Source organism: Sus scrofa, chromosome 5, assembly GCF_000003025.6.
Source record: "Sus scrofa isolate TJ Tabasco breed Duroc chromosome 5, Sscrofa11.1, whole genome shotgun sequence".
Lineage (NCBI taxonomy): Eukaryota > Metazoa > Chordata > Mammalia > Artiodactyla > Suidae > Sus > Sus scrofa.
Window position 1 is genome coordinate 9,091,227 of NC_010447.5, and position 25,070 is coordinate 9,116,296.

At 51.6% G+C, this 25,070-nt stretch overlaps 1 protein-coding gene across 1 annotated transcript; it reads right to left on the minus strand.

Moving 5' to 3' along the window:
• Positions 7,450 to 24,739, minus strand: APOBEC3B (apolipoprotein B mRNA editing enzyme, catalytic polypeptide-like 3F). The gene is given in 8 exon segments (NM_001097446.1): positions 7,450 to 7,777; positions 8,097 to 8,212; positions 8,460 to 8,727; positions 9,655 to 9,811; positions 18,012 to 18,126; positions 18,531 to 18,810; positions 22,301 to 22,451; positions 24,591 to 24,739. Coding segments are annotated over 8 exon segments (1,257 nt in total). The 5' UTR covers positions 24,671 to 24,739; the 3' UTR covers positions 7,450 to 7,687.

Below are 25,070 nucleotides of genomic sequence, written 5' to 3' on the forward strand. Positions count from 1 at the left end.
GTCTCCTCGGAGGATGGCACCACAGCGAGGGCTCACCAGAGTGTCTGCCCTGACAAGCTGGGCATCCACCAGCTACAGTAAGTAGGCTTGGCACCAGCTTTTTCCTTTGAGAGGAAGCCCACACTGGTGGCCCCAGGTGTAGCCGCCACTTCCTCCACTGTGGCTGCTCTATTGGGCCTGTCGGGTAGGCACCGGGTGGGTGTGTGTGTGGGCAGGGGAGACAAGGACAGAGGCTGGCTGGCATCCACCATCAGATGGGTAGATGGGTCATCCCAGCTCTTGTTTCTTGAGGGTCTTCTCTGTGGGGAGTGCTCCCCGACGGGCACAGAGCCAAGATCCAGGCTGCCCCTTTCGAGAGAACATGGACGGATGTGATAAAACCATCCCCAAATTTCCACCAACCCGAGCCTTCTGGCTGCTTCCTCAAACCTATGCCAAGGCAGTTGTAGCATCAGTTACGGTCGCCTGCAAAGGCAGACGGACCTGCACCCAAAATTCAGTTCAGAGGTTGAGGCTGATGCCACCCGCACACCAGGAGCGTGAAGATGTTAATTATGCACATAAACGAAGTCGGTGGGATGGGCGGGGTGGGCCTCTCGGGTCTAGAATGGCCTGGGTTTTCCTACAGCTGAAGGTGGGCCAGGCTGAGCGTTCCTGTGCTGAGCAGGGGCCTGTGTGGTTTGAATCTCTTGCTGGTGCCAAAGAAGGGACCCAGGCTTTCTTAGCAGCTTGCCCGGGTGAGGGTGGGGCACAAGAGGAAGGGGAGGGGTGAGGCTTGTAAGTTGCAGTGTCAAACATCAAAGAGGGGCAGTTCCTGTCCTGGCTCAGTGGTTAACAAACCCAACTAGCATCTGTGGGGATGCGAGTTCGATCCCTGGCCTCGCTCAGTGGGTTAAGGATCTGGCATTGCTCTGAGCTGTGGTGTAACTTGCAGATGCAGTTCAGATCCAGCATTGCTGTGGCTGTGTCGTAGGTCAGTGGCCACACCTCCAATTGGACCCCTAGCCTGGGAACCTCCATATGCTGCAGGTGCGGCCTTAATAAAACCAAAAAAAAAAAAAAAAATCCAGAAGGGGATTCAGGGAGTTCCCTGGTAGCCTATCAGTTAAGGATCTGGCATTGTTACTGCTGTGGCTCGGGTTGCTTCCGTGGTATGGATTCAGTCCCTGGCCTGGGCTTTTGCATGCTGCGGTGCAGCAAAAATAAATAAGTAAATTTATTTAAATAAGGATTCAGACTCCTCGGCACTGCATCTTCATCTCCATCCCAGAGGAGGCTGTGGTCGTGCCCAGGCCTCCCAGAGACTTCTTGGCAGTGCACTGGGCTGGCGCCAGGCATCCTTGTCAGCTTGTTAAATCCTGAATCTGAATGCAGCCTCGAACCATTCCCCATCCAATGCCCTGAGGCACTTCCACTCATCAAGCAAGCCTGCCCTGTTCTGATGGCTTTTATAAGCAATTTATTTACTTACAGTGATCTCTCAACGTCCCCAAAATTTCCCTCATTATCTGTGGTCCTTTATTGGGACTTCTAAATCTACCTGTGCCTACTCCATCCCTATCACTGTCATAAATAATATATATATATGTGTGATTTGATATACATATATGAAAAAGAACTATACTTCCTTGTTGTGGTCCTGGTGCAGGTGGGAAGAAGAATTTAGAAGAGTTTATTGAGATAGGAAATGCTGCTAGCACAGCGGGGTGACTTCCTGATGGTCAGAGGGAGCCAACCCCAGTGGAAGTTGGCTGCTGCTTCTTATAGCCAGAGAAGAAGGGATGGGGTGATTTGCTGATATGCCGGGGGTCCAAAATGCTCCTCATTCCAGATAAAGGCCTGCTTGAGTAAGCCGTCCCTTTACCAAGAGGAGGAGAGCTTGATAGAACACGTTATCTCTTTATCAGAAGGGAGCCAGGCCTGTCACAGGTGTCAGCTCCAGGTTTTGTGTTTGAGCCGATATGCTGTGGCTTGAGTGCCACACTCTCTAAACAAACAAACAAAAACCTAGAAGAGGCCTTTTGGCTTTCACAGCACGACCTGAGTTGAGAACGGGCTGATCTGGGGCTGCCACTATCTTGGTTCAGACTTTCACGTTGAGCCAACTCCGCCATTCAGGGCTAGAGCCGCTGTGTATGCAGAACTTTATCTCTGTGGCCCCTCCCAGTCCCCAGGTATGGCGAGCCCATAGCACGTCCAGGATTATCACAAGGGTCCCTGTTGCTGCCTGTCTGGTGGGGGATCTGGTTCCACCTCCCACCCTGAAGATCTGTTTCTGTTCACGACCTCTCACTTAGCCTCAGTGTGTTATGGGTTGAATTGCGGCTCCGGAACCAGCCCCACCGCCCTCATCCCCCTCAATTTTTATGTTGAAGTCTTGAGCTCAAGTGCTTCAGATTATGACTGCACTTGGACCGTGAGTCTTTACAGAGACAATCAAGTGAAAATGAGGCCATTGGGATGGGCACTGATCCAGTGCTACTGATGGGAAAGTGGGGCCAGGAAACAGACATAGAGGGGAGGTGACGGCCACCTACGAGCCAAGGAGAGAGGCCTGGAACGGATCCTTCCCTCCCAGCCCTCGGAAAGAACCAAACAGCAAGGGTATGGCGAGCCGCTCAAGTCCACGCAGCCAGGTTGTCGGGAGCCAGGAATTTGAGCCTCTGTCTCGGTACTAACCTCTCCACCAGCAATTCTCAAACTTTTGGTGTCGTGAATCTTTGCATTCTTAAAAATTTTTGAGAAGCCCAAAGAGATTTTTTTTTTTTTTTTTTTTTGGCCAAAGCATGCAGCAGCTTAATGTGGGATCCGAGTTCCCAGACTAGAAATTGACCCTGGGCCGTGGCAGTGAAAATGCCGAATCCTAACCACTAGACCACCAGGGAACTCCCAGAGGGCTTTTATGTATATAGGTTATATCTGTCAATATTTGCCATATTAAAAAAATGGAGAAAGTTTTAAAATATGCATTAATTCATTAAAAAAATCAACCTATTACATAGGAATATAAGTAACATGTCATGAAAGACAATTGTATTTTCTGAAGAATTGGTCTTGTTTTTCCTTTTTCTCTTTTTTCCCAAATCTCTTTAATGTCTGGCTTGATAGAAGAGAGCTGGATCCCCCAATCTGCTTCTGCAGTGTCTGTTGCAGTAACCTGTGGGATGTAGCCTCTAGAAAATTCCACCGTGCACTTATGAGGGTGTAGAGTGGGAAAGGCTAACAACATCTTAAGCATCATTATGTGAACTTTTTGGCCTCCAAGACCCCTGTAAAGGGTCCTGGGGACGCCCGGGGCTCCCTGGACCATGCCTGAGAGCCACCGCTCCTCTTGTTCCCTCGGTGGTGGACAGCTGGACGAGGTCCGCTTCTGACTCTCTCCTCAAAAGTGTGGGGCAGCCTCGCTGGACCTCCCCGTCGAGGCCTTCGGAGAGCTCATGCAAGTGACTTTTCCAGAGCTCAGCGGTAAACATCCCAGCTCCACTCCTCACTGCCTTCTAAAAGGAAAAGCTGCAGAGTTCCCTGGTGGCCCCGAGGTGAAAGGATCCAGCATTGTCACTGCTGTGGCTCAGGTCACTGCTGGGTAATGGGTTCAATCCCTGGCCTGGGGACTTCTGCATGCTATGGGTGTGGCCAAAATTTTAAAAATAAATTAGGGAGTTCCCTTTGCGGTGCAGTGGTTAACGAATCTGACTAGGAACGATGAGGTTGCGGGTTCGATCCTTGGCCTTGGTCAGTGGGTTAAGGATCCGGCGTGGCCGTGAACTGTGGTGTAGGTCGCAGACACAGCTCAGATCCTGCGTTGCTGTGGCTGTGGTATAGGCTGGCGGCTACAGCTCCGATTAGACCCCTAGCCTGGGAACCTCCATATGCCACGGGGAGCGGCCCTAGAAAAGGCAAAAATAAATAAATAAATAAATAAATAAATAAATAAATAAAAAAATAAAAATAAATTAAAACAAAGGAAAAGCCGAAGAGAAAGAGAAAAGAGGGACCAGGGAGGAATGACTTAAGGCAAGTGGGAGGAAGGGAAGGGAGGCAGATGGAGCCTGGGATCAGGAGGGTGGCAGGAGGAGAGGAGGCCGCAGACCTTGAGAAGTCACACGGAGAACCACAGGGCTGGTTTCCATGAAAAAGGAAAGAAAAGAACCCTACCCTCGAAGGCAGGGCCTTGAGGGGGTGAGAGAGAGCACCCCAGCCTGCAGAGGGCAGCTGGCAGCCTTCCCCACTTCCTGAAGGTTCCCAGCTGTCCTGGAAAATGGGACAGAAAAGGGAAACAAACGCTTGCTCCTGGTGCTGGGGGCTGGAGCCCCCTCTGTCCCCAGTCGGGGCTTCTCCTGGGTCTTCACGTGGTCCTCCCTGCGTGTGTGTCTGTGTCCCGATCCCTCTTCTTGTAAGGACATCAGTCAGGCGGAAATAGGATCCACGCCTCTGATCTCGTGGAACTTAATCTCCTCTTTAAAGGCTCCATCTCGTGGTCATCGTGGCTCAGCTGGTTAAGAACCCAACTAGTATCCATAAGGATGTGGGTACAATTCCCTGGCCTCATTCAGTGGGTTAAGGATCCTGCGTTGCTGTGGCTATGGTGTAGGTCACAGAAGCAGCTCAGATCTGGTGTTGCTGTGGCTGCGGGGTAGGCCACAGCTACAGCTCGAATTCAGCCCCTAGCCTGGGAACCTCCCTATGCCGCAGGTGTGGCCCTAAAAAGCAGCAGCAGCAGCAGCAGCAAAAAAAAAAAGGCTCCATCTCCAAATGCAGTCACATTCTGGGGCCCTGGGGGTTAGGCCTCCTGCATAAGACTTTTAGGGGGGACATAAATCAGCTTATAGTTAGTTGCCTACCGAGAGCCAACCAGTCTTCTTGTGAATCTAACCGTCATTATTTGGGAGGTGAGGAGGTGGCAGGTATCCAACAAAATGCTCATTCTCCAGCTCCCCACAGCTCGGGGGTGGTGGGAGGGGCTAAGTGAGCCACTCGAAATGGGCCCTGAATTTGGGCTCATCTGATGTTTCCTCATGTCAATAGAAAATCAATTAACTATCAAGAAGAAAAAGAGGACTTTTATTTGAGCCAAACTGAGGCTTATAACCCAGGAAGCAGATTCTCAGAAAGCTCTGAAAATCGTTTTGCCTGTTGGTTATGAAAGGATGAAAATGCAGCCTAACCCTCCAAGACCCCAAGAAGGTAGTAAAGAGCCCTAACTCCAGCTTCCTAAAAAGCCCTAGATGCCCTCGAATTCCAGACCCTGCTCCCTGCCAGTAAACAGGTAGAAGGTCACACTTCTTGCTGTTCCAGGGCCTGCTCTCTGTATGAAACTAGGTGAAAGAACGTAAAATAGGCCCTTGAGTGCGTGATCCTGGCCTAAGTAAGATAACAGGAAATGAGTTGACTAATCGCTTATCTGGATTCTGTAAGACTGCTGGCACCTTAGAAGAAATGATTACACATTGAAAGCCCTAGTGACCTATCTCAACTGCAATCTGTCACTCTGCCCAGGAGCCCGCGCAAATGCGGACCTCCGGAACTGTAGAAAAATGATTGGTCCACAGAGCGCGGGCTCTCAATGTTTTAAAATGATTGGTCCACGGAGCGGGGGCTCTCCATGTCTTAAAATGATTGGTCCACGGAGCGCGGGCTCTCGATGTTTTAAAATGATTGGTTTGCGAAGCGCGGGCTTTGTTGTGAACCCCATAAAAGCTGTCCCTATTCCGCACTCGGGGCCGCAGTCCTCTACCCCTGCGTGGCGTACGACTGTGGGCCCCAGCGCGCTTGGAATAAAAATCCTCTTGCTGTTTGCATCAAGACCGCTTCTCGTGAGTGATTTGGGGTGTCGCCTCTTCCGAGTCCGGACGAGGGGGGTTTTCCTTCTACTGGGCTTTTCAGTTAGAAGTCAAAGGCGTGGTCGTATACATTTTCAGGACAAAGGATCATACATCAAAGTGACATCCTGATATTTTACATAAAGGTCACTAAGGATACACAGTCCAGGTAATCACAGACAAAGCAAGCACCAAGTCACAGTGAACCCCTGCAGAGCTGAGAAAGAACCGTATATTTTTTTGTCTTTTTAGGGCCGCACCGGCAGCATATGGAGGTTCCTAGGCTAGGGATCAAATCAGAGCTGTAGCCACCGGCCTACACCACAGCCACAGCAGCACTGTGATCCGAGCCGTGTCTGCAACCTACACCTCAGCTCATGGCAATGCCAAATCCTTAACCCACTGAGCGAGGCCGGGGATTGAACCCACGTCCTCAGGGATGTTAGATTCGTTTCCTCTGAGCCATGATGGGAACTCCAAGAACTGTATTCTTTTTTTTTTTTTTTTTTAAGAACTGTATTCTTTAAGAAGATACATTGCTAGCATCAGAAGAACAGGGGGAAAATTGATCTTTATGGTCCAGCAGGCACTCGCATCATTGAAGAGCTCTGGTTAATGTGTAACGCAGATGTACCCGGCACATTGGGAGGGGACCCAAACAAACACACGCACAGAGAATTTTATGTTTAATTTTTCTTGTCTCAAAATATAAGTTTCGTGTCATCACTCATGATGAGATTCAGAACCTGCATCTTCAGCAGGCACATCAACAGAGCGATGGTGTGTTGTCATGGTACCCATCAGGGGTACTACTGCTCAGGTTGTCCACTTCGATTAGTTGAATAAGACGTTGTCTGCACGGCTTCTCCACTGTGCAGTTACTCGTTTTGCCTTGAAATTAACAACTATCTTCTGGACGAGGTACCGGACATAGCGGTTTGGTTCCAGGCTATCAAAATAAAGTGACTACTGAAATAAAGCAAGTCACACAAATGTTTTGGTTTCCCAGTGCATAGAAAAGTTTTGTTTCTGCTATACCGTAGTCTATTAAGTTTGCAATAGCATCATGTCTTTAGAAACGTATTTACCTTCATTAAAAAAATGCAAAAGAACGAACTAAAATAGTAACACGGAAGATCACGGATCGCAGGTGATACCATAACAAATGTAATAATAACGAAAACGATTGAAATATTGCGAAAATCACCAGGATGTGACACAGAGACGCAAAGGGAGCAAATACTGTCGGAAAAAGTGATGCTAATAGACTTGCTGGAAGCCAGGTGTTGCCGCAAACTTCGGTTTGTAGAAAACGCGGTATCTGCAAAGCAGGCTGAAGCCCAATTAAGCCAGGCATGCCTGTAACTTGAAACTATGTACAATCCCATTCCTTGCCAGGCGTTCAATGTACTTATTTACATTAGTATGGATTCGTGGCTTCCTATTTTATTCAATAGCGATCATCCATTATTGTCACTATTTACTCGAATGCTCAAAATGTCTCAGATTTGGTTAGTTTTAACCTATTTTGGCAACAATCACTTTAGGGTATGTCTAACATTTAATAGTATTAAAGTCTTTAAAGTCAAAATTTCCCTTCGTACTATAATATAAAAGTTCTTTATTCTCATTTTTTTTTTTTTAATGTTGGAAAGACCTGATTCCCCTTTCAGAAAGCAATGCAAGAATGGAAGTTTTACAGGCGTTCAAGTTATTTTTTTTCAATTATAAAAATATTTACCCACTTAGAAAAGAGCAAAATGGAAGAGGAAAGAAAGGTCCCTCGACTTGGGCAAGGGTCAAGGCTGCCCGTGGAGCTTGTTCCTGGTTCCTACGAGTCAGCGCTGAGATACCCCAGGAACTGTCTGTCATCTCGAGTCACTTCTTGATGATGAAGGTGATGGGGAACCGAGTCGCAAATCTCTGAAGGAATCCTCTAAATTATTCTGATTCGCGAACTGTTGGAGAGAGACACGAGAAAGCTTTGATTGGCGGGAAACTGTGAAGGAGCAAAAGGAGGAGGAGGAGTGATGCTGAAAGTGCTGGGACAAGAAAAAGAACGGAGTCAAAACCCACGAGCTAATGAGCGTCTCCGAACGGAGAGAAGGAAGGAACTGGGAACCCCTGGGAGACAGGAGCAAAAGAGGGTATCGTGAGAAAAAAGAAAGGAATGGGGGGCAGTGGCAAGAGAGCAAGGAAGAAGAGCGCCAGACAGAAGGAAGGGCTGAAGCTGGGAAGGGGTTGGGGGGGGGGGCGCAGGAGACGCCAGCATCTCACACGCAGGATCCTTGAGAGCCGTCGGCTTATGCTCTCGCTGTATTGCTCCAGCTTCTCCCAGGATGGGAAGCTCTCCCCCTGGTGGTCCACAAACTTTTCCCAGCAGTCTTTGAACTCTGAGATGAGAGAGGGAGACCAAGTCAGGCCCCAAGGGCAGGGGAACAGGTAGCATGCACCCCAAAGGGCCAGGGTCCCCCCTTCCTTTCCACTTCCTCTCCCCTGGGATTTCTCCTTCCCCGGTGGTGTCACACTTTGGGTCTCAGCTGGGCCACCATCCTACCTGCCCCCCACCCCCACCCCTACTTGGTGGCTCTCTCTCTTGGAGCTGTACCCATCCACCAGAGGCTCTGTCTGTCTTCCTACCTGGGCCTTTCATGACAGCCACGGAAACCCGATTTGCCTGCAGACGCTGCAGACCCCTCTGATAACACCTGACCCAGTGGAAGTACAGGCGGGAGGCAAAGAGCTGCAGGCTCAGGTGGTGCCGATTGCTGATGAAATCAACCAGCTCCTTGGCACAGTTGTGACAAGGGCTCCAGGTGACATAGCAGATGATTCTGTAGCACTGGTTCTGGTCCAGATTCAAGGAATTGATCTTGTCAATAAAACGAATTTCTGCATGTCGCTTTTTCTGAACAGGGTCCCAGACAGAAAGAAGGAAGAATCGGTTAGAAGGCAGAGGCCAAGAGTTCCCCTTGTGGCTCAGGGGGTTAAGAACCCAACATAGTGTCCATGAGGATGTGGGGTCCCTCCCTGGCCTCACTCAGTGAGTTAAGGATTCCTTGCTGCCCCAAGCTGCAGTGTAGGTCACAGATGTGGCTTGGATCCCACATTGCTGTGGCGTAGGCCGGCAGCTGCAACTCTGATTAGACCCCTAACCTGGGAACTTCCATGTGCCGCTGGTGCAGCCCTTAAAAGAAAAAGAAGAAGAAAAAGGCTCTGTCCTGTAAACTTTTCAGTAAGTGAACTTACCCAGGACAAGAAAAGAACCTCCTTCCTTCCTTATTTATTCCTTCACTCACTCATCCGTTAATTCCACACTCCCCAGGCACCTGGAGTTCGGCGGGAATTGGATCAGGGCCCCAGGGCCCCGAGAAGGGGGGCTGTCAAACAGACACGCCCAGGACATAGTCCTGACTACTTTGCCACCTGCCTTTGGGACACATCCAGGAGGTGGTCTGCAGACGCTGAATGGAGGAGCGTGTCAGGGAGGGAGGAGGGATAGGCCAGGTAGGAAGATGGGCGGAAAGGCCGAAATGGGATGGAGATCTCGGAGGTGAGGTTAGGGGCTCAGTCCTTGGGCGAGCCCCTGGCTCCCCCCAGCCCCGCAGAGCTGGCTGAGCTGAGTCTGGAGGAGGAGGGAATATTTGCTTCTCAAAGGGGAGCAGGAGGACGGCTCTGCTAGAGGGCAGGGCTCCTGCGGTGGCCTGGGATGGGAAAGAATGCAGAGAGTTCCAGGGATGCTGGGCTCACGTGGACCCCACTCAGCCTCAGGATTTTCCCTGCAAGGATGAGGTGAGCCCCTGCCTGCCCTGTGCCCAGAGGACCCATTTGGCACCTTGTTTTGGAAGCAGCCTTTGTCAAGAATGGAGTCATCGGGCCCCTTCACTTGGTAGCACAAGTAGGTCTTCCTCAGATAGTAGGGCGCCGAGACCCGGGGCTGGTTGCCAAACTGTTGTTTGAATATATTTTCTTTTAGTAGATTCATTGTGTTTCTGTGCAACAGGAAGGAGAAAAGCAAAGCTGCGGAGAGTGTTTTCTGGCGTCACCCCAGGCTCTCCGCCACAGAGCCCAGTTCTTTGGGTTCACCTGGGCCCCTAAGGGGAGGTAAGGGAGAGTCTCATCCTTCTTTGTTGGCCAGGAGGGCGGGGGCAGGGAGAGTGATCTCTCCCACCTCCCACCTCCAGCCTGGCAGAGCCTCCTCTGCCCACAGCCCACACTCAGGCCACTGTAGGCAGGATGCCTGGGTTGGGTGGGGGGCCCCTGCCCTGAGAACTAAATATGACACATCTTTTTTTTTGGCTGCGCCTACGGCATGCAGATGTTCCCAGGCCAAAGATCAAACCCATGCCACAGCCGTGCGACACCAGATCCTTAACCCACTGCCCCACTAGGGAACTCCTCAGCTCTCATGTTTTCGACCTGAGCCCCAGACTCCTCCATTCAGGACCCACAAGCACCTGAACCCCATGGCTAATGTCAGAATCCTTGTCTTCCAGGGAGTGAGGGGGAATGGAAGCTGGTGCTCCCTGTGAGTCTGTGCTCTTTGCTGAGCTGTGTGTATCGAAATTCTGTCTGTACAAAGAGCACAGAGGCACATGAACAGGAAAATCTGTTGTCACCAAGGAAGCGTTGTGACAGAGGCTTTGGGCTGATGGCCCACATAGCTCTTTCTCCCAGTAACTGTGATTGTACTCCATAGAGTATTCCATTTTGGATCTTGGGTTTTTTTCTATTTAATATTATATTGCAGAGTTCCCATCATGGCTCAAAAGAAATGAATCTGACTAGTATGCATGAGGCCACAGGTTCAATCCCTGGCCTTGATCAGTGGGTTAAGGCTCCGGCATTGCCATGAGCTATGGTGTAGGTCATAGATGCGGCTCGGATCTGGCATTGCTATGGCTGTGGTGTAGGCCGGCAGCTATAGCTCCAATTTGACCCCTTGCCTGGGAACCCCCAAATGCCAAGGGTGTGGCCCTAAAAAGACAAAAAAAAAATTTATATTGCAAGTGGCCCAGCTCGTGTGAGAATCCAGAGCTACCAGGGTCTTTCTTTTTTTTTTTTTTTTTTTTTTGTCTTTTTGCCATTTCTTGGGCCACTCTCGCGGCATATGGAGGTTCCCAGGGTAGGGGTCCAATTGGAGCTGTAGCTGCCAGCCTACGCCAGAGCCACAGCAATGTGGGATCCGAGCCGCGTCTGCAACCTACACCACAGCTCACGGCAACGCCGGATCGTTAACCCACTGAGCAAGGGCAGGGATCGAACCTGCAACCTCATGGTTCCTAGTCGGATTCATTAACCACTGTGCCACGACGGGAACTCCCCAGGGTCTTTCTGATGAATGCTGTTGGCTCTGTGCCGACAGAAGTAGGTGGCTTTAACTAGGAGGCTCCTGCCAGGCATCAGGGCGGGGCGTGAAGGCACCCTGTGGCCGGACCCCCGCCACACATGGACACTCATGACCAAGCCAATGCCAGACTGAACAGCGTGGGAGGCTTGATGGCCCCAGTGAGTTGTCCTTCTGGACACTCCATCCAAGGTAATGTGGCTTGGCTGACAAGGCAGTCAGGCTCGGGTGACCTCTGCGCCTTGGAACTTGCATCTGAATAAAGGAATCAAGCGAAGGGTGCCCGCAGGGCCCAGACCATGGGGAGCAACACCCTCGGTCCTGCAAGGCCAGAAAACCCTCGCCATACTCACTTCCAGCCAACTCACTGAAACACCACCAGTTCCACTGACTGAAAACCTTTTCCGGTACCTGTTGTTCTCATTGACGAAGCCCCTTGTTTCATCAGTGGAAACCTCTCTCTGACATCCCTTGTGTTAATTAGTAAAACTTTATTTTTCTTTGCTTTTTAAGGCCGCACTCGTGGCATATGGAAGTTCCCAGGCTAGGGGTCTGATTGGAGCTGCAGCTACCGGCCTACACCACAGCCAGAGCAACTCAGGAAGCAAGCTACAGCTTCGACCTACACCACGGCTCACGGCAACGCTGGATCCTTAACCCACTCAGCAAGGCCAGGGATGGAACCTGCATCCTCATGGATACTAGTCAGATTCATTGCCGCTGTGCCACAATGGGAACTCCGTTAATTAGTAAAACTTTCTTTTTTTTTTTTTTTTTGTCTTTTTGTTGTTGTTGTTGTTGTTGTTATTGTTGCTATTTCTTGGGCTGCTTCCGCGGCATATGGAGGTTCCCAGGCTAGGGGTTGAATCGGAGCTGTAGCCGGCGGCCTACGCCAGAGCCACAGCAACGCGGGATCCGAGCCGCGTCTGCAACCTACACCACAGCTCACGGCAACGCCGGATCGTTAACCCACTGAGCAAGGGCAGGGACCGAACCCGCGACCTCATGGTTCCTAGTCGGATTCGTTAACCACTGCGCCACGACGGGAACTCCTAATTAGTAAAACTTTAGATGGATTTGGAGAATGATCGCCAAGGAGACCATCTCTGGACTGCGGCCTTTGATTAACCGCCAGTGACCTTGCCTGAAGTTCACACTCCCCGTTAGGGCCACCGGCCACCCTCATGGTAAGGATTAGAAGGGAAATCCCACTCACAGCACAGATAAGATGATCACTGCCCCATTTGCCTAGAATTTTCCTGATTTTAGCCCTGAAGTTCCCATGCTCTGGGAAACTCCCCCAGTCCTGGGGAAACCCAGACACTCCAGAAATATTCCAAATTTTAGACAAGAGGACTTATCTTCACAGCACAAATGTTGAACCCTGACCTTGAATAGCTAAAATTGTAGGTATAGTAGAAAGAACTCTAAGAAGTTAATTTTTCAGAATTGGTAGTGTCCTCATGGGAAATGCGTATTCTTCTTGTCCTGGGCAGTTGTGCCTCCACAGAGAGTAGAAATGAGAATCTTTTTTGCAGAATGTGCCTTTAAAATAAAAATTTTCAAAATGCTTTATAGGAGTTCCCATTGTGGCTCAACAGGTTAAGAACCTGGCATAGTGTCCATGAGGATGCGGGTTCGATCCCTGGTCTCGCTCAGTGGGTTAGGGAACCAGTGTGCCACAAGCCGAGCTTGTAGGCAGCAGATGCGGCTCAGATCCCGCATGGCTGTGTCTGTGGCATAAGCTGGCAGCTGCAGCTCTGATTCAACCCCTAGCCTGGGAACGTCCACGTGCCACAGGCGCAGCCTTAATTAAAAAAAAAAGAAAAAAAAAAGTGCTTTTATAACTGACTCCAAAAACTGCTTCAGTTATCCTTAAGCCTAAAGTCTAGGATGGAAGATGCACCAAGAGCTTTAGGAAGACCTGGTGGCCGTGCCTCTGGGATATTGTTACCGGAAAGATGTTACCAGAATCCGGGTTCTTGTTCACGGAGCCAAAGAATGAACTTCGTGAACACAGGCAGCAAGCAAGCAAAAGCAAATCGCTCCCAGCACAGATACTGGGAGGGAAGAGTCTCCCTCTCTATTGTTTTAAGGAGGTTTTTATTTCTTAAGGACGAGGGCAGGTACCAACATGAGGTCCAGATGTCAGTTCTTTTTCCCAGCGGCCTTGCCCAGTTTACCTATATCGCGCCTTGTCCAATAGGATTTTAGAGGTGGGGATGCTCCCCGAATTTTATGATCCTCTTGCTCTTCTCTCCCCTGGACTTAGAGTCACCGCTCTTTACATTCTTTGGGTAACCATCAAATGGATAGGTCAGGGATTAATTCCCACTTTGACGTAAAGCAAATGTACTTTCTTTTTTAAAAAACTTATTTTATTAAAAAAAAAATTTTTTTTGGTCTTTTTGTCTTTTGGAGGCCGCACCTGCGGCATATGTAGTTCCAGGCTAGGGGTCGAATCAGAACTGTAGCTGCCGGCCTATGCCACAGCCTCGCGGGATCTGAGATGCATCTTTGACCTATACCACAGCTCACGGCAACGCTGGATCCTTAACCCACTGAGCGAGGCCAGGAACCGAACCCGTGTCCTCAAGGATGCTAGTCGGGTTCGCCAACCACGGAGCCGCGACGAGAACTCCAAAGTAAATGTATTTTCAAGAGTTAATCTTCCAACAAGCAAGGCCCGTTTGTCTGCTGAGTTTTTACAAATCTTAAACCATGGCCATCTGTCAGGGAATATATCGAAGCCCACATTCCTACACGAACGACCTGAATTATTATTCGGCCTCAATTCGGCCAGGGACACAGAGAGACAGGCTGTGACAGAGGCAGCCCTGGGGGGCCTGAGGCAAGAGAAGGCCTTGCAGAGAAGGAGCCAGGAGGGGAGAGAAGCCGGGGCTGAGAGCGAGAGGGAGGCGGGAGGCAGAGCCCCGGGCTAAGAGGAGAACCAGCAGCAGTACCTGGTCCATGCAGCCTGGCTCCAGCCTCCACTGCAGGCTTGTCGCAGCTTGCCCTGGGCACTGGGCTCTCTGGCTGCCCCTCCCTCTCACTAGGCTGCCCTTGGCCTTGGGAAAGCCGCTTATCTGAGAGTGTCCCCCTACACTGTCCTCCTACAGCTGAGTGGTAGAGGCCCTTCCGGCCTCGGTCACCTGCAGCGGGATGCCCTAGGGTGAATTTTGGTCTCTCAGACCCACCTGCTCTCCTCCCTCTGGGCTCTTGACTTACCAGATTCCGGGAGTCCTGAGGCAGACTCCTTGTCCCCCAAGGCTTGTCCCAGCCCAGCCTTTGGTCATGGGTGCCCTGCCTTCTTTTCCCTCCCAGAGGCCCTGCTTTAGGACAGCCCGTTATCTGTGAGCAACCTCCCAGGCCGTCTCAGCGGAGGCCCCACCTCCTTCCTGCTTTGGCACCAGGGGTGGGAGGGCCCTGGGGGCGGTTTGCTTCCTCAGGCTCAGACCCACCTTCTCTTGGGCCCTCCCTCTTGGCAGAGCTCAGCCTCTGATGCAGCTGCAGGACCGAAAGTTACTGCAAAGGGAAAGAGAAAGTAAAGATGCCAGAGGAAGTGGGGGGATGGACAGACCCTGGCTGCAAAGTGCGGGACAGAGGCTGGCTCCTGCTGGCGGTGGCAGGGGCGGGGGGGCGGGGCGGCAGGCCGAGGTGGGAGAGGGGGTGCAAGCTGGAGCCCTCTCCACCCTACCCCTGCATTGTCATTCAGTATCCTGACAAGACTCTGGGCAGGACAGAAAGTGAGGGCTGGGGGTCAGTGCTCTGGATTTCATCGCCAGCCCTGCGTTGAGCAGATCCAGTGCACCATCTGCTACCCCAGCCCCCTGTTAGCATCAAGCAGGGAGACTCATTATCCTGACACTTTCCATGAGGTCACAGCACAGAGAGGCTAAGACACTTTCTTGAGGTCACATGGCAAATAAATGGCAGAACTGAAAGGCTGTCCTGGCAGCCTGGCCAGGTTCCTTCCTCCTGCTTCCTCACTGTTCCATGAAAAGGAGATGAGAGAAGGGGTCTCGCTGCCCCCAGAGGCCCTCCCGGGCCGGGGACAGAGGACCTGGACTTGAAGCATGCAGCCTTAAAGCTGTCTGGTTACTTTGTCACGTGGCCACCAAGACCTCCAGATGAACACCCAGAGCTCTTGGGAAAACTGAAACCTAGGTCCTAGAGCAGCACGGCCACCTCCCGTCCAGATCACATGCAAATGTGATTCCTAAATTAGCTTTTCCCAGCTTGTCACTCCACTGCCCCTCTGACCCAGCACATGCCCTCTTCTGCCCCTCAGGCCCTGCTGTGGCCTCAGGGACAACAAGAGCTTGCCCAGGAGGTTCAAAGACCCACAGGAATGGTATCCCCTTCACCTCCATCTGTCCTAATGCCCAGGGCCACAGACAACAGAAGATTCTAGAATGAGCTGGGTCCTTCCAGGGAAAGTGATCCGAGTGGCACACTGAGGGGTTGGTCAAACTCAGAGAGCTAAGCCACCCCAGGCCTGGGAAGCAGGAAGGATGGGCTAGAAGGCTCAAACCCTCTGCTGGCCTTTCCCTAATGCTGGAGAATCCCCGAGAGCGGCCGGAGATGGGTGGAGACGGAGGTGCGCTCCAGGCGAGACATTTCAAACTGGCCACGTGGCCCTTTCTGATAACCGAGACCATCAGGAAATGTCAGCCACAACCATGGCCCTCTGTGCCCCCCTCCTTGAAAGAAACAGTGACCAAGAGAGCATCAAGGCAGACGAGCCAAAGCAGCCAGAGACCCCTCCAGATTCTGTCCAAGCCCCTCAGGCAGCAGGGCCAACAGGAAGGGACAGTGAGGGACCAATGACTGCTGTCACCGACAGTTCACATCCAGACCTTTTCTGCACGACGCCTTGATGGATGGATCCAAACCAAACAGCTTCCCACTTGCTCTTCCTTCCTCTGTGTCTGGCCTGCCCAGAATCCCAACTCATCCAGCTCCCTCTGCGCCGCGTCACCGTCCCTGCCACAGACCCCACCACCCTTTCTGGAACCTCCACTGACTTCCTCCTCCTGCATTCACGTGGCAGTCAGCTCTGTGGTCAATGGGCCAGACGACCGCTTCCTAATCTACCTTGAGCAACTGAGCTGTGGTCTCTGACCTGACACTTGGCTGCCCTGCTGCTTTTTATTCTGCTTTTTGAACAAGCTCCAGCAGGAGTTCCTGCTGCGGTGCAATGGGATTTGCGGCGTCTCTGCAGCGCTGTGATGCAGGTTCAGTCCCCGAGCCCAGCACAGTGGGTTAAGGATCTAGGGCTAGGTCACAGCGGCAACTCGGATCTGATCCCTGGCGGGGGAACTCCACATGCCACAGGGTGGCACAAAAGGGGGGAAAGTGCGGGGCAGGTGGAAACAAGCTCCGATAATCTCAATCCTACTTTTTTCCTAAAAACTTCTTTAAACGTGAACTTAACCATTATATATATATTTTCCTTGCTCACTCTCCATCACCATCCCCAGAGCTTCATCTCTGGCAGCAATTTGGGAATGGCACGAGAGATGAGCCGGGTGAGGCTGGGGTACGATGACAACAGAGGGAGCGTGGGGTGGGGGTGGGGCCCTCGGGGCAGCAAGGTCTGGAGTGGAAGCAGATGAGTCTGGGTCAAGGGGGGGGCATAACCTGGAGAGAGACCACCCAGAACAAGGATCCTGCTCTCGTGGTGCCAGCTCAGCTCAAAGAGGCCTGTGGTCATTATATGAGCTGAACTGTGTCCCCCCAAATCCATATGCTGAAGTCCCAACGTTTAGTTTAGTTCCTCAGGACTGTATTTGAGGTAGTGCCTTTAAAGAGGTCACTGCAGTAAGAGGAGGCTCTTAGAATGAGTCTTAATCCAATCGGACTGATGTCCTTGTGAGAAGAGCAAACTGGGACCCACAGAGGGACGCCAGGGGTTCCCCGGGATCCTGCACCAAGGAAAGACCTCCTGAGGACAGAGGGAGAAGGCAGCAGTATATGAGCCAAGGAGGGAGATGGCAGGAGAAGCCCAACCGGCCAACGCCTTGATCTTGGGCTTCTAGGGGAGAGCGGCAAGAGGACAGATGGGAAGACCTGAGCTCACCACCTGGCGTGAGCACCCCAAGATCTTGGGCGTCTAGGGAGTTCCCCATTGCGGCTCAGCGGTAACAAATCCAACTAGCATCCACGAGGACGCAGGTTCGTGCCCTGGCCTCCCTCGGTGGGTTAAGGATCCGGTGTTGCCGTGAGCTGTGGTTAGGTCTCAGATGAGCCTCGGATCTGGTGTGGCTGTGGCTGTGGCGTAGGCCAGCAGCTGTAGATCCGATTCGAACCTTTCCCTGGGCCTGGGGACTTCCATAGGTTGCAGGTTCCTCCCTAAAAAGATGAAAAGAAAAAAGAAAAAAAAAAAAAAAAAAACCACAAGAGGATACAACATGTACCTCATGTAAGATCCTGGATGTCTAGCCTCCACACCAGTGGGAAAATAGATGCCTCTTGTTAAGCCACCCCGTCTGTGGGGTTTTGCGGCCGAGGCCCTAGCAAGTGAATACAGCCATTGCCATCAAGGCTCTGATAGGTGGACTCTGTCTTGAAGGATGTTTCTCAAATCTTATGATTTTCACTCGGATACATATTCCTGCCCATTTATGTTCAGTTCAGTAACAGGATATGGTTCATGCGTGAGATGGGCGGAGGCGTGTCTCTCGCTGGGAGATGGGTAGCCCTCCAGGGAGGAGGGGGATACACTGGGGGAAGGAAGGAGAGAGGGGCAGCCTGAGGGCAGAGGGCCTGGGGGCCGGGGAGGGGAGGAGGCTGAGGAGGGAGGAGAAGGGAGGGGGAGGAGGAGGGGGGCGGGGGAGCCTCACCTGAGAATCTGCTTCAGCTCTGTGACCAAGCGTTGATAATTTTTATGCAGTTTTTTCCACGGCTGGAAGGGCATCCCCAGGTTGTGCACGAAGTTGTTCCAGCAGTGTTGGAAGTCTGAGGTACACAAGGGAGAGAGGAGTTCCCATTGTGGCTCAGCGGTAATGAACCTGACTAAGATCCATGAGGACGTGGGTTTGATCCCTGGCCTCGCTCACTGGGTTAGGGATCCGACGTTGCCTGTGGTATAGACCGGCAGCTGTAGCTCTGATCAACCCTAGCCTGGGAACTTCCATATGCTGCAGGTGCGACAAAAAAAAAGACGGGAGCGAGCCATCAGGTCTGGGGCCTGGGAGTCTCTGTGCTGACCCTCCTGTGCCCTGGGCACGGTCCCCTCCCGCCCCCTCCCTGCTGCGTGCTCTCAGTTCTGCCTTGTCTCCCAGGCTCTCCTCCCACTCACCCTCCCTGGGGGAGCCTGCTAGCCCCCTTCCACCGCCCCCCCCCCGCCCCCCTGCACTCACCTTGGAAGGACATGATGCCCACCTGGGCCCCCAGGTCACTCAGTCTGCGCAGCCCCTCCCGGGACTCTGACTTCCAGAAGTAGTAGAGGCGAGCGGCCGAGAGGCTCAGGCTCACGTTCCTGTTCTCCTCCAGGAACTGAGCCACCTTCGCTGCACACTCACAGCAGGGGCTCCAGGAGATGAACCAGGTGACGTAGTAATGCTCGTCCGGGGACAGCCCCCAGGACTGGAACCAAGAGAGGAAGCAGAGCTCGGCGTGGCAGGGCGGGTCGGGAGGGACCTGGCAGAGAGGAAGGCGGAAAGGGGACACTCTTGGCTGGAGGGGGGGGCCATGTGGCCGGGCTGGGGGCCGCAGGGGCTGGGGATGAGGGGCTCGGGGTGGGAGCCGAGAGGCCTGCTGTCGATGATGTAGCCCTTCTTCCCTTGCCTTCCTCCCCATCTTTTCTTGCATCATCATCCTTTCCCACCTTCGTCGACTCATCCATTCATTCCAACATCCACCTTCTGCAAGTGTCCTGAGCACCTGCTGGCGGCCACATCCCCTGGGGTCCAGGCCTGTTGGAGCCGTCTCCTGGGAGGGCCGCCGAGCTGCTCTGTCCCTCAGGGGAGGCACCAGCCACACAGGCCCCAGGACCCTTGAGATGTGGCTCATCCGAATGGAGATGGGAGACAAGTGTGAAACCACACAACTCCCTTCAGTGACTTAGTCTATGAAGAAAAACAAATGGAAACCATCTCATGAAGAAGCTGTACATTAGTTATGGATGAGAAAATGCCTATAACTGAAATAACAGCTTAGCTCTACAGCCAGTCCTCCGTATCTGAGGGTTCTCCATCCGTGGATTCAACCAACCACCTGTGGAAATTATTCGGGAAAAAAAAAATTCCAGAAAGTTCCCCAAAGCAGAGCTTGAGTTTGCCAAGCTGGCAGCTATGACATAGCATTGGCATTGAATGTACAAGTATGGACATAGCATTTACATCTTATTAGGCTGTTTTGCTTTGCCTTTTTTTTTTTTTTTTTTTTTTTTTCAGGGCTGCACCTGTGGCTTATGGAATTCTCCAGGCTAGGAAATTGGAGCTGTAGCTGCCGGCCTACCCCACAGCCACACAGCAACGCCAGACCCGAGCCATGTCTGTGGCCTACACCACAGCTCAGAGCAACGCTGGATCCTTCACCCACTGAGCGAGGCCAGGGATGGAACCTGCCTCCTCATGAATACTAGGCGGGTTTGTTACTGCTGAGCCATGACAGTAACTCCCATATTAGGTATTATAAGTTAGCTAGAGATGAGCTAAAGGATGTGGGAGGAAGTGCGTAGGTTATATGCAAATAAGCTGCCATTTTACATAAGGGATTTGAGCATCTGTGAGTTTGGGTATCTGCAGGGGTCCTGGAGCCAACTTCTGTCCCCCACACCGAGGGATGACTGTATTGTCTCGCACATTATCAATATTAATTTCATGGGTTCCTCTGAACTTTTTGAATCCCGGGTAGTAGAAAAAGTGAGAAGAAACGTCATCCAGGGAGACCTGATGGGGACACCCAGAGCTGGCTAGGGGGCAGGCAGGACAAAGGGTATGGGTGCTTCCCTGTGGGATCACAGGCCCTGGGCACAGAGGAGGCAGGGGTGTGGTGGGCAAGGACCCCTGCTTTCCAAACACACACTTTCCTCCAAGACTGCCAGAGGCCAAGCTCAGGGATGAGGAGGATCCGAGAACCACTGCCAGCAGACTCTCTAAACAGGCCCAGGGGGATAAGCCAAAGGCCATCGGGTATCAGGTTCCGGGAGGGTCAAAGAGGGGCCTTGCGGGCCAAGGACTTAGGAAGCAAATGTGTGGGAAGATGCCTACACCCCTGAGAGCCCCCAGATGGCACTGAATGTATTTTTTTTTAAGTTTTAGTGGAGTATAGTTGCCTGACAATGTTGTGGTAGTTTCAGGTGTACAGCCAAGCACGCCAGTTTTATATATATATATATATATATATATATATATATATATATACACACACACACACACACACACACACACATCCATTATTTTTCAGATTCTTTTCCCATATAGGTTACTACAGGGTATTAAGTAGATTTCCCTGTGCTATACAGTAGTCCCTGTTGGGTATCTATTGTAAACATAGTAGTGTGTATGTGTTAACCCCAAACTTCTAATTTATCCGTCCCCTCCCCCTGCCACGTTTCCCCTTTGGTTTCCATGTGATTTCAAAATCTGTAACTCTGTTTCTATTTTGTAAATAAGTTACTTTTGTCAGTTTGTTTTTGATTTTGGCCAATCCTGCAGCATTCAGAAGTTTGGGGGCCAGGGATCGCCCAGAACCACAGAAGAGACAATGCCAGATTCTTAACCACTAGGTCACCAGGGAACTCCAGTAAATAAGTTCTTTTGTATCGTTTCAAAAATTAGATTCCGGGAGTTCCCGTCGTGGTGCAGTGGTTAAGGAATCCGACTAGGAACCATGAGGTTGCGGGTTCGGTCCCTGCCCTTGCTCAGTGGGTTAACGATACGGCGTTGCCGTGAGCTGTGGTGTAGGTTGCAGACGCGGCTCGGATCCCGCGTTGCTGTGGCTCTGGCATAGGCCAGTGGCTACAGCTCCGATTGGACCCCTAGCCTGGGAACCTCCATATGCCGCGGGAGCGGCCCAAAGAAATAGCAAAAAGACAAAAAAAAAAAAAAATAGATTCCATATATGAGATATCATGTGATATTTGTCTTTCTCTGACTTACGTCACTTAGTATGATCATCTCTAGGTCTACCCATGTTGCTGCAAATGGCATTATTTTGTTCTTTTTTATGGCTGAGTAATATTCCGTTATACATATGTACCACATCTCTTTCCATTGGGGGGGCTAAAATTTCATCCCATCTTGGAAACAGGAACTAGATTTGAACTATTGCTTTGGGCAAGGGCATAGGACAGAATGTATCACTGCTGTATCTACATTATTTTTTTTTTCTTTTCACTTTTTAGGGCCAAACCTGTGGCATGTGGAAGTTCCCTGTTTAGGAATGGAATCGGAGCTGCAGCTGCCAGCCTACACCACAGCTCACAGCACCACCAGATCCTTAACCCACTGAGCAAGGCCAGGGATCAAACCTGCATTCTCATGGATACTAGTCAGGTTCGTAACCCACTGAGCAACGACGGGAACTCCTGTGTCTGCATTCTTGGTAAAAACCGGACACACTGCAAAAGGCATTTTCCTAGTATTGACATAATATACTCTGAAAACCAATGAATTGCAATTGTAATTATATCCCCCAATTATAACTTTGGGAAAACAATTAGTGCAAGCATCCTAAAACTTCCGCAATTTGCCAATAAAACCCTCTGGCAGAACACAATTTAGGCTGCACCTGAATCTGTGTTCTCAGATTGCAGGTCCAAGACACTCAAAACAAAACAAAACAAAAAAGAATTTTTTTCTTTTTTTCTTTTTTTTTTTCTTTTTTTTTTTTTGCTTTTTAGGGCCGCACCCTCAGCATACAGAGGTTCCCAGGCTAGGGGCTGAATCGGAGCTACAGCTGCCGGGCCTACATCACAGCCACAGCAATATCAGATCTGAGCCGCGTCTGCAACCTACACCACAGCTCACAGGATCGCCAGTTCCTCAACCCACTGAGCGAGGCCAGGAATTGAACCCGCAACCTCATGGTTCCTAGTTGGATTTGTTTCCGCTGCACCATGATGGGAACTCCCTGTGCCTCTATTCAGCTCCCGCCCACGTTAGGGGTGTCATCGGGCCCATACCTGGTTTTGAAAGATGCCTTGGAAGAAACAGTTCTTTCCTTCCACCTGGCAGCAGATGTAGGAGCGGTTCCGCCCAGAGGCAAAGCGCAGGTTGCGAAAGTGGAAGGAGAAGGTTCGGGGAGATAACTCATGGAACCACTCCTCTGGGTTCCTGGGACCAAAAGAGAGAAAAGGGGAAAAGCAGAGATGGTTGCCTGGGGTTACTCCCAGCTGAGCCCTCTGAGCACAGCCGCCAGGACCAAAACCCCCACTTTGGCCTTGAGAATTCCCTGCTGGAAGACTTTCCAGGCAGGGAGAGGGAGCGGAGAGGGTGCTGGGACAACGGGGTGGGTGACTTCTCCCACAGGGGCCCAGACTGCTCCTTCCCAGAGCCCTCCCACCTCCACTCCAGTTTGCCTGCCTACCCATCCCCCCAACCCACTAGAAAAAATATCTAAGAGTAATAAAACCTCTCCACTCCAAAATCACAAGAGCCTTCAATATTGCAGTTCCATTCACTTCTGACTTTTCACTTGTGCATATTTGTTTTGTTTTTTGTTTGTGGTTTTTTTTTTTTTTGTCTTTTGCCATTTCTAAGGCCACACCTGTGGCATATGGAGGTTCCCAGGCTAGGGGTCTAATCAGAGCTGCAGCCACCGGGCCTATGCCAGAGCCACAGCAACGCCAGATCCGAGATGCGTCTGCAACCTACACCACAGCTCATGGCAATGCCGGATCCTTAACCTCCCTGAGCGAGGCCAGGGATCAAACCCGCAAACTCATGGTTCCTAGTTGGATTTGCTTCCACTGTGCCACAACGGGAACTCTTTTTTTAGTTTTTGTTTGTTTGTTTGTTTTGTTGGCTTTTTTTTTTTTTTACTTGTGCATATATTTTTTAATTAATTAATTAATTATTTATTTCTCTTTTTTGGCCACCCTGTAGCATATGGAGTCCCAGGCCAGAGATCAGATCCCAGCCACAGTTGCAACCTAAGTCACCACCATGGCAATGCTGGATCCTTAACCCAGTGTGCCAGGTAACTGGGGATTGAACCTGCGTCCCAGCGCTCCCAAGACACTGTCAATTCCCTTGTGCCACAGTGGGAACTCCTTGGGTTTTTTTTGTTTTTCTGGTTTTTTTTTTTAATGTCAGCTTAACACCTACATTCACAGGCTCCGGCTAGTGTCCCAAGTGTTTGTATCTGAACTATCTCCTCCTCCCCAAATCCTGCGGGAGCCATGCCCACTTTATAGAGGAGGAAACAGCAACACAGAGAGGCAAGGAGCCTGCCCTTCTCTAAGAGCAGTAAATGATGGACCTGGGTCCCCTGACAGGGCAAGGCCATTTCCAGGTTTTCCATGATGTGACCTTGCAGCTGTGGACAGCCTTGGAGGTGGTTTTCTTTCTCAATTTTTTTTTTTTCTTTTCTTTTTAGGGTTGCTCCTGTGATACATGGAGGTTCCCAGGCTAGGGGTCGAATCGGAGCTATAGCTGCCGGCCTACACCACAGCCACAGCAACAGGGCTCTGAGCCACATCTGCGACCCACACCACAGCTCACGGTGATGCCAGATCCTTAACCCACTGAGTGAGGCCAGGGATCAAACCTGCATCCTCATGGATACTAGTTGGGTTCACAACCCGCTGAGTCGCAATGGGAACTCCCTCCTACTTAATTTTAAAACAGAGGGGTTTCTCCCCATCTTTCCTCCAAGTTCCCCATTCATGGTTTGGTTATAAACCTGAAGCGTGGTCACCTAGGTTGGGCCAGATTTGTGAAGAGTCGGCATTTATTTTGCTGCTCACTGTGGAGATATTCTTGGAAGACATGATTTATCTTCTTGCCTCAGAGAACTAGTCTCTCTGTTTAAATGCTACAGAAGATCCATCAAAGTGCTTTGAACAAAATTCACCCACGGCTTCCATCCTCCCTTAGCCAAATTCTAAGCATTAAGACAGCACAGATATTTCCGACCAATAGGGGGTGCAGACCCCCAGAGGCAGGGAGGGGACCATCCAGCCCCACAGACAGACTTTCAGACCGAGGGCAGGGCAGGAGGACCCTCGGGGCTGGGTGGAGGTGTAGGAGGGGCCAGTTTGGAAGCCAGAGTGGGGGCACCCTCCCCCCCCCAGAAGAGGGCAAAGACCCCAGAAGGGAGTGGGCCCTGCAGAGAAGGAGCCCAGAGAGGGAACGGAAAGAGGCTGGGAATGCCGGGGCTCTGGGGATGAGGAGGCCGAGGACAGAGGCACAGCCCTAGAAAGGGCTGCAGAGAGGGGGGCCTCGTGGGACAGCGTGGGCGGGTGGCGGTACCTGATCCTGGGCCTCTGGCCGTAGCCTCCTCGGCTGGCTGGTCCCGGCCCTGGCCATTGTCTCAGGCGCTGAGGATCCATTTCCTCCCCCAGGGCTCCAGTGTAGGAAGAGCCCCTTATCTGAGAGTGACCTCCCAGGCCGTCTCAGCGGAGGCCCCACCTCCTTCCTGCTTTGGCACCAGGGGTGGGAGGGCCCCAGGGTGGTTTGCTTCCTCAGGCTCAGACCCACCTTCTCTTGGGCCCTCCCTCTTGGCAGAGCTCAGCCTCTGATGCAGCCGGGGCCCCTCCGAGCAGCAGGACCCAATGTTACACAAAGGGAAAGAGAAAGTAAAGATGCCAGAGGAAGAGGGGAGGATGGACAGCCCCTGGCTGCAAAGAGCGGGGGACAGAGGCTGGCTCCCACTGGCAGTGGGGCAGGCTGGAGCCCTCTCAGCACCCCCACCTCCTGCGCCCAGCCCAAATCTGCACCCAATTCTTTGCT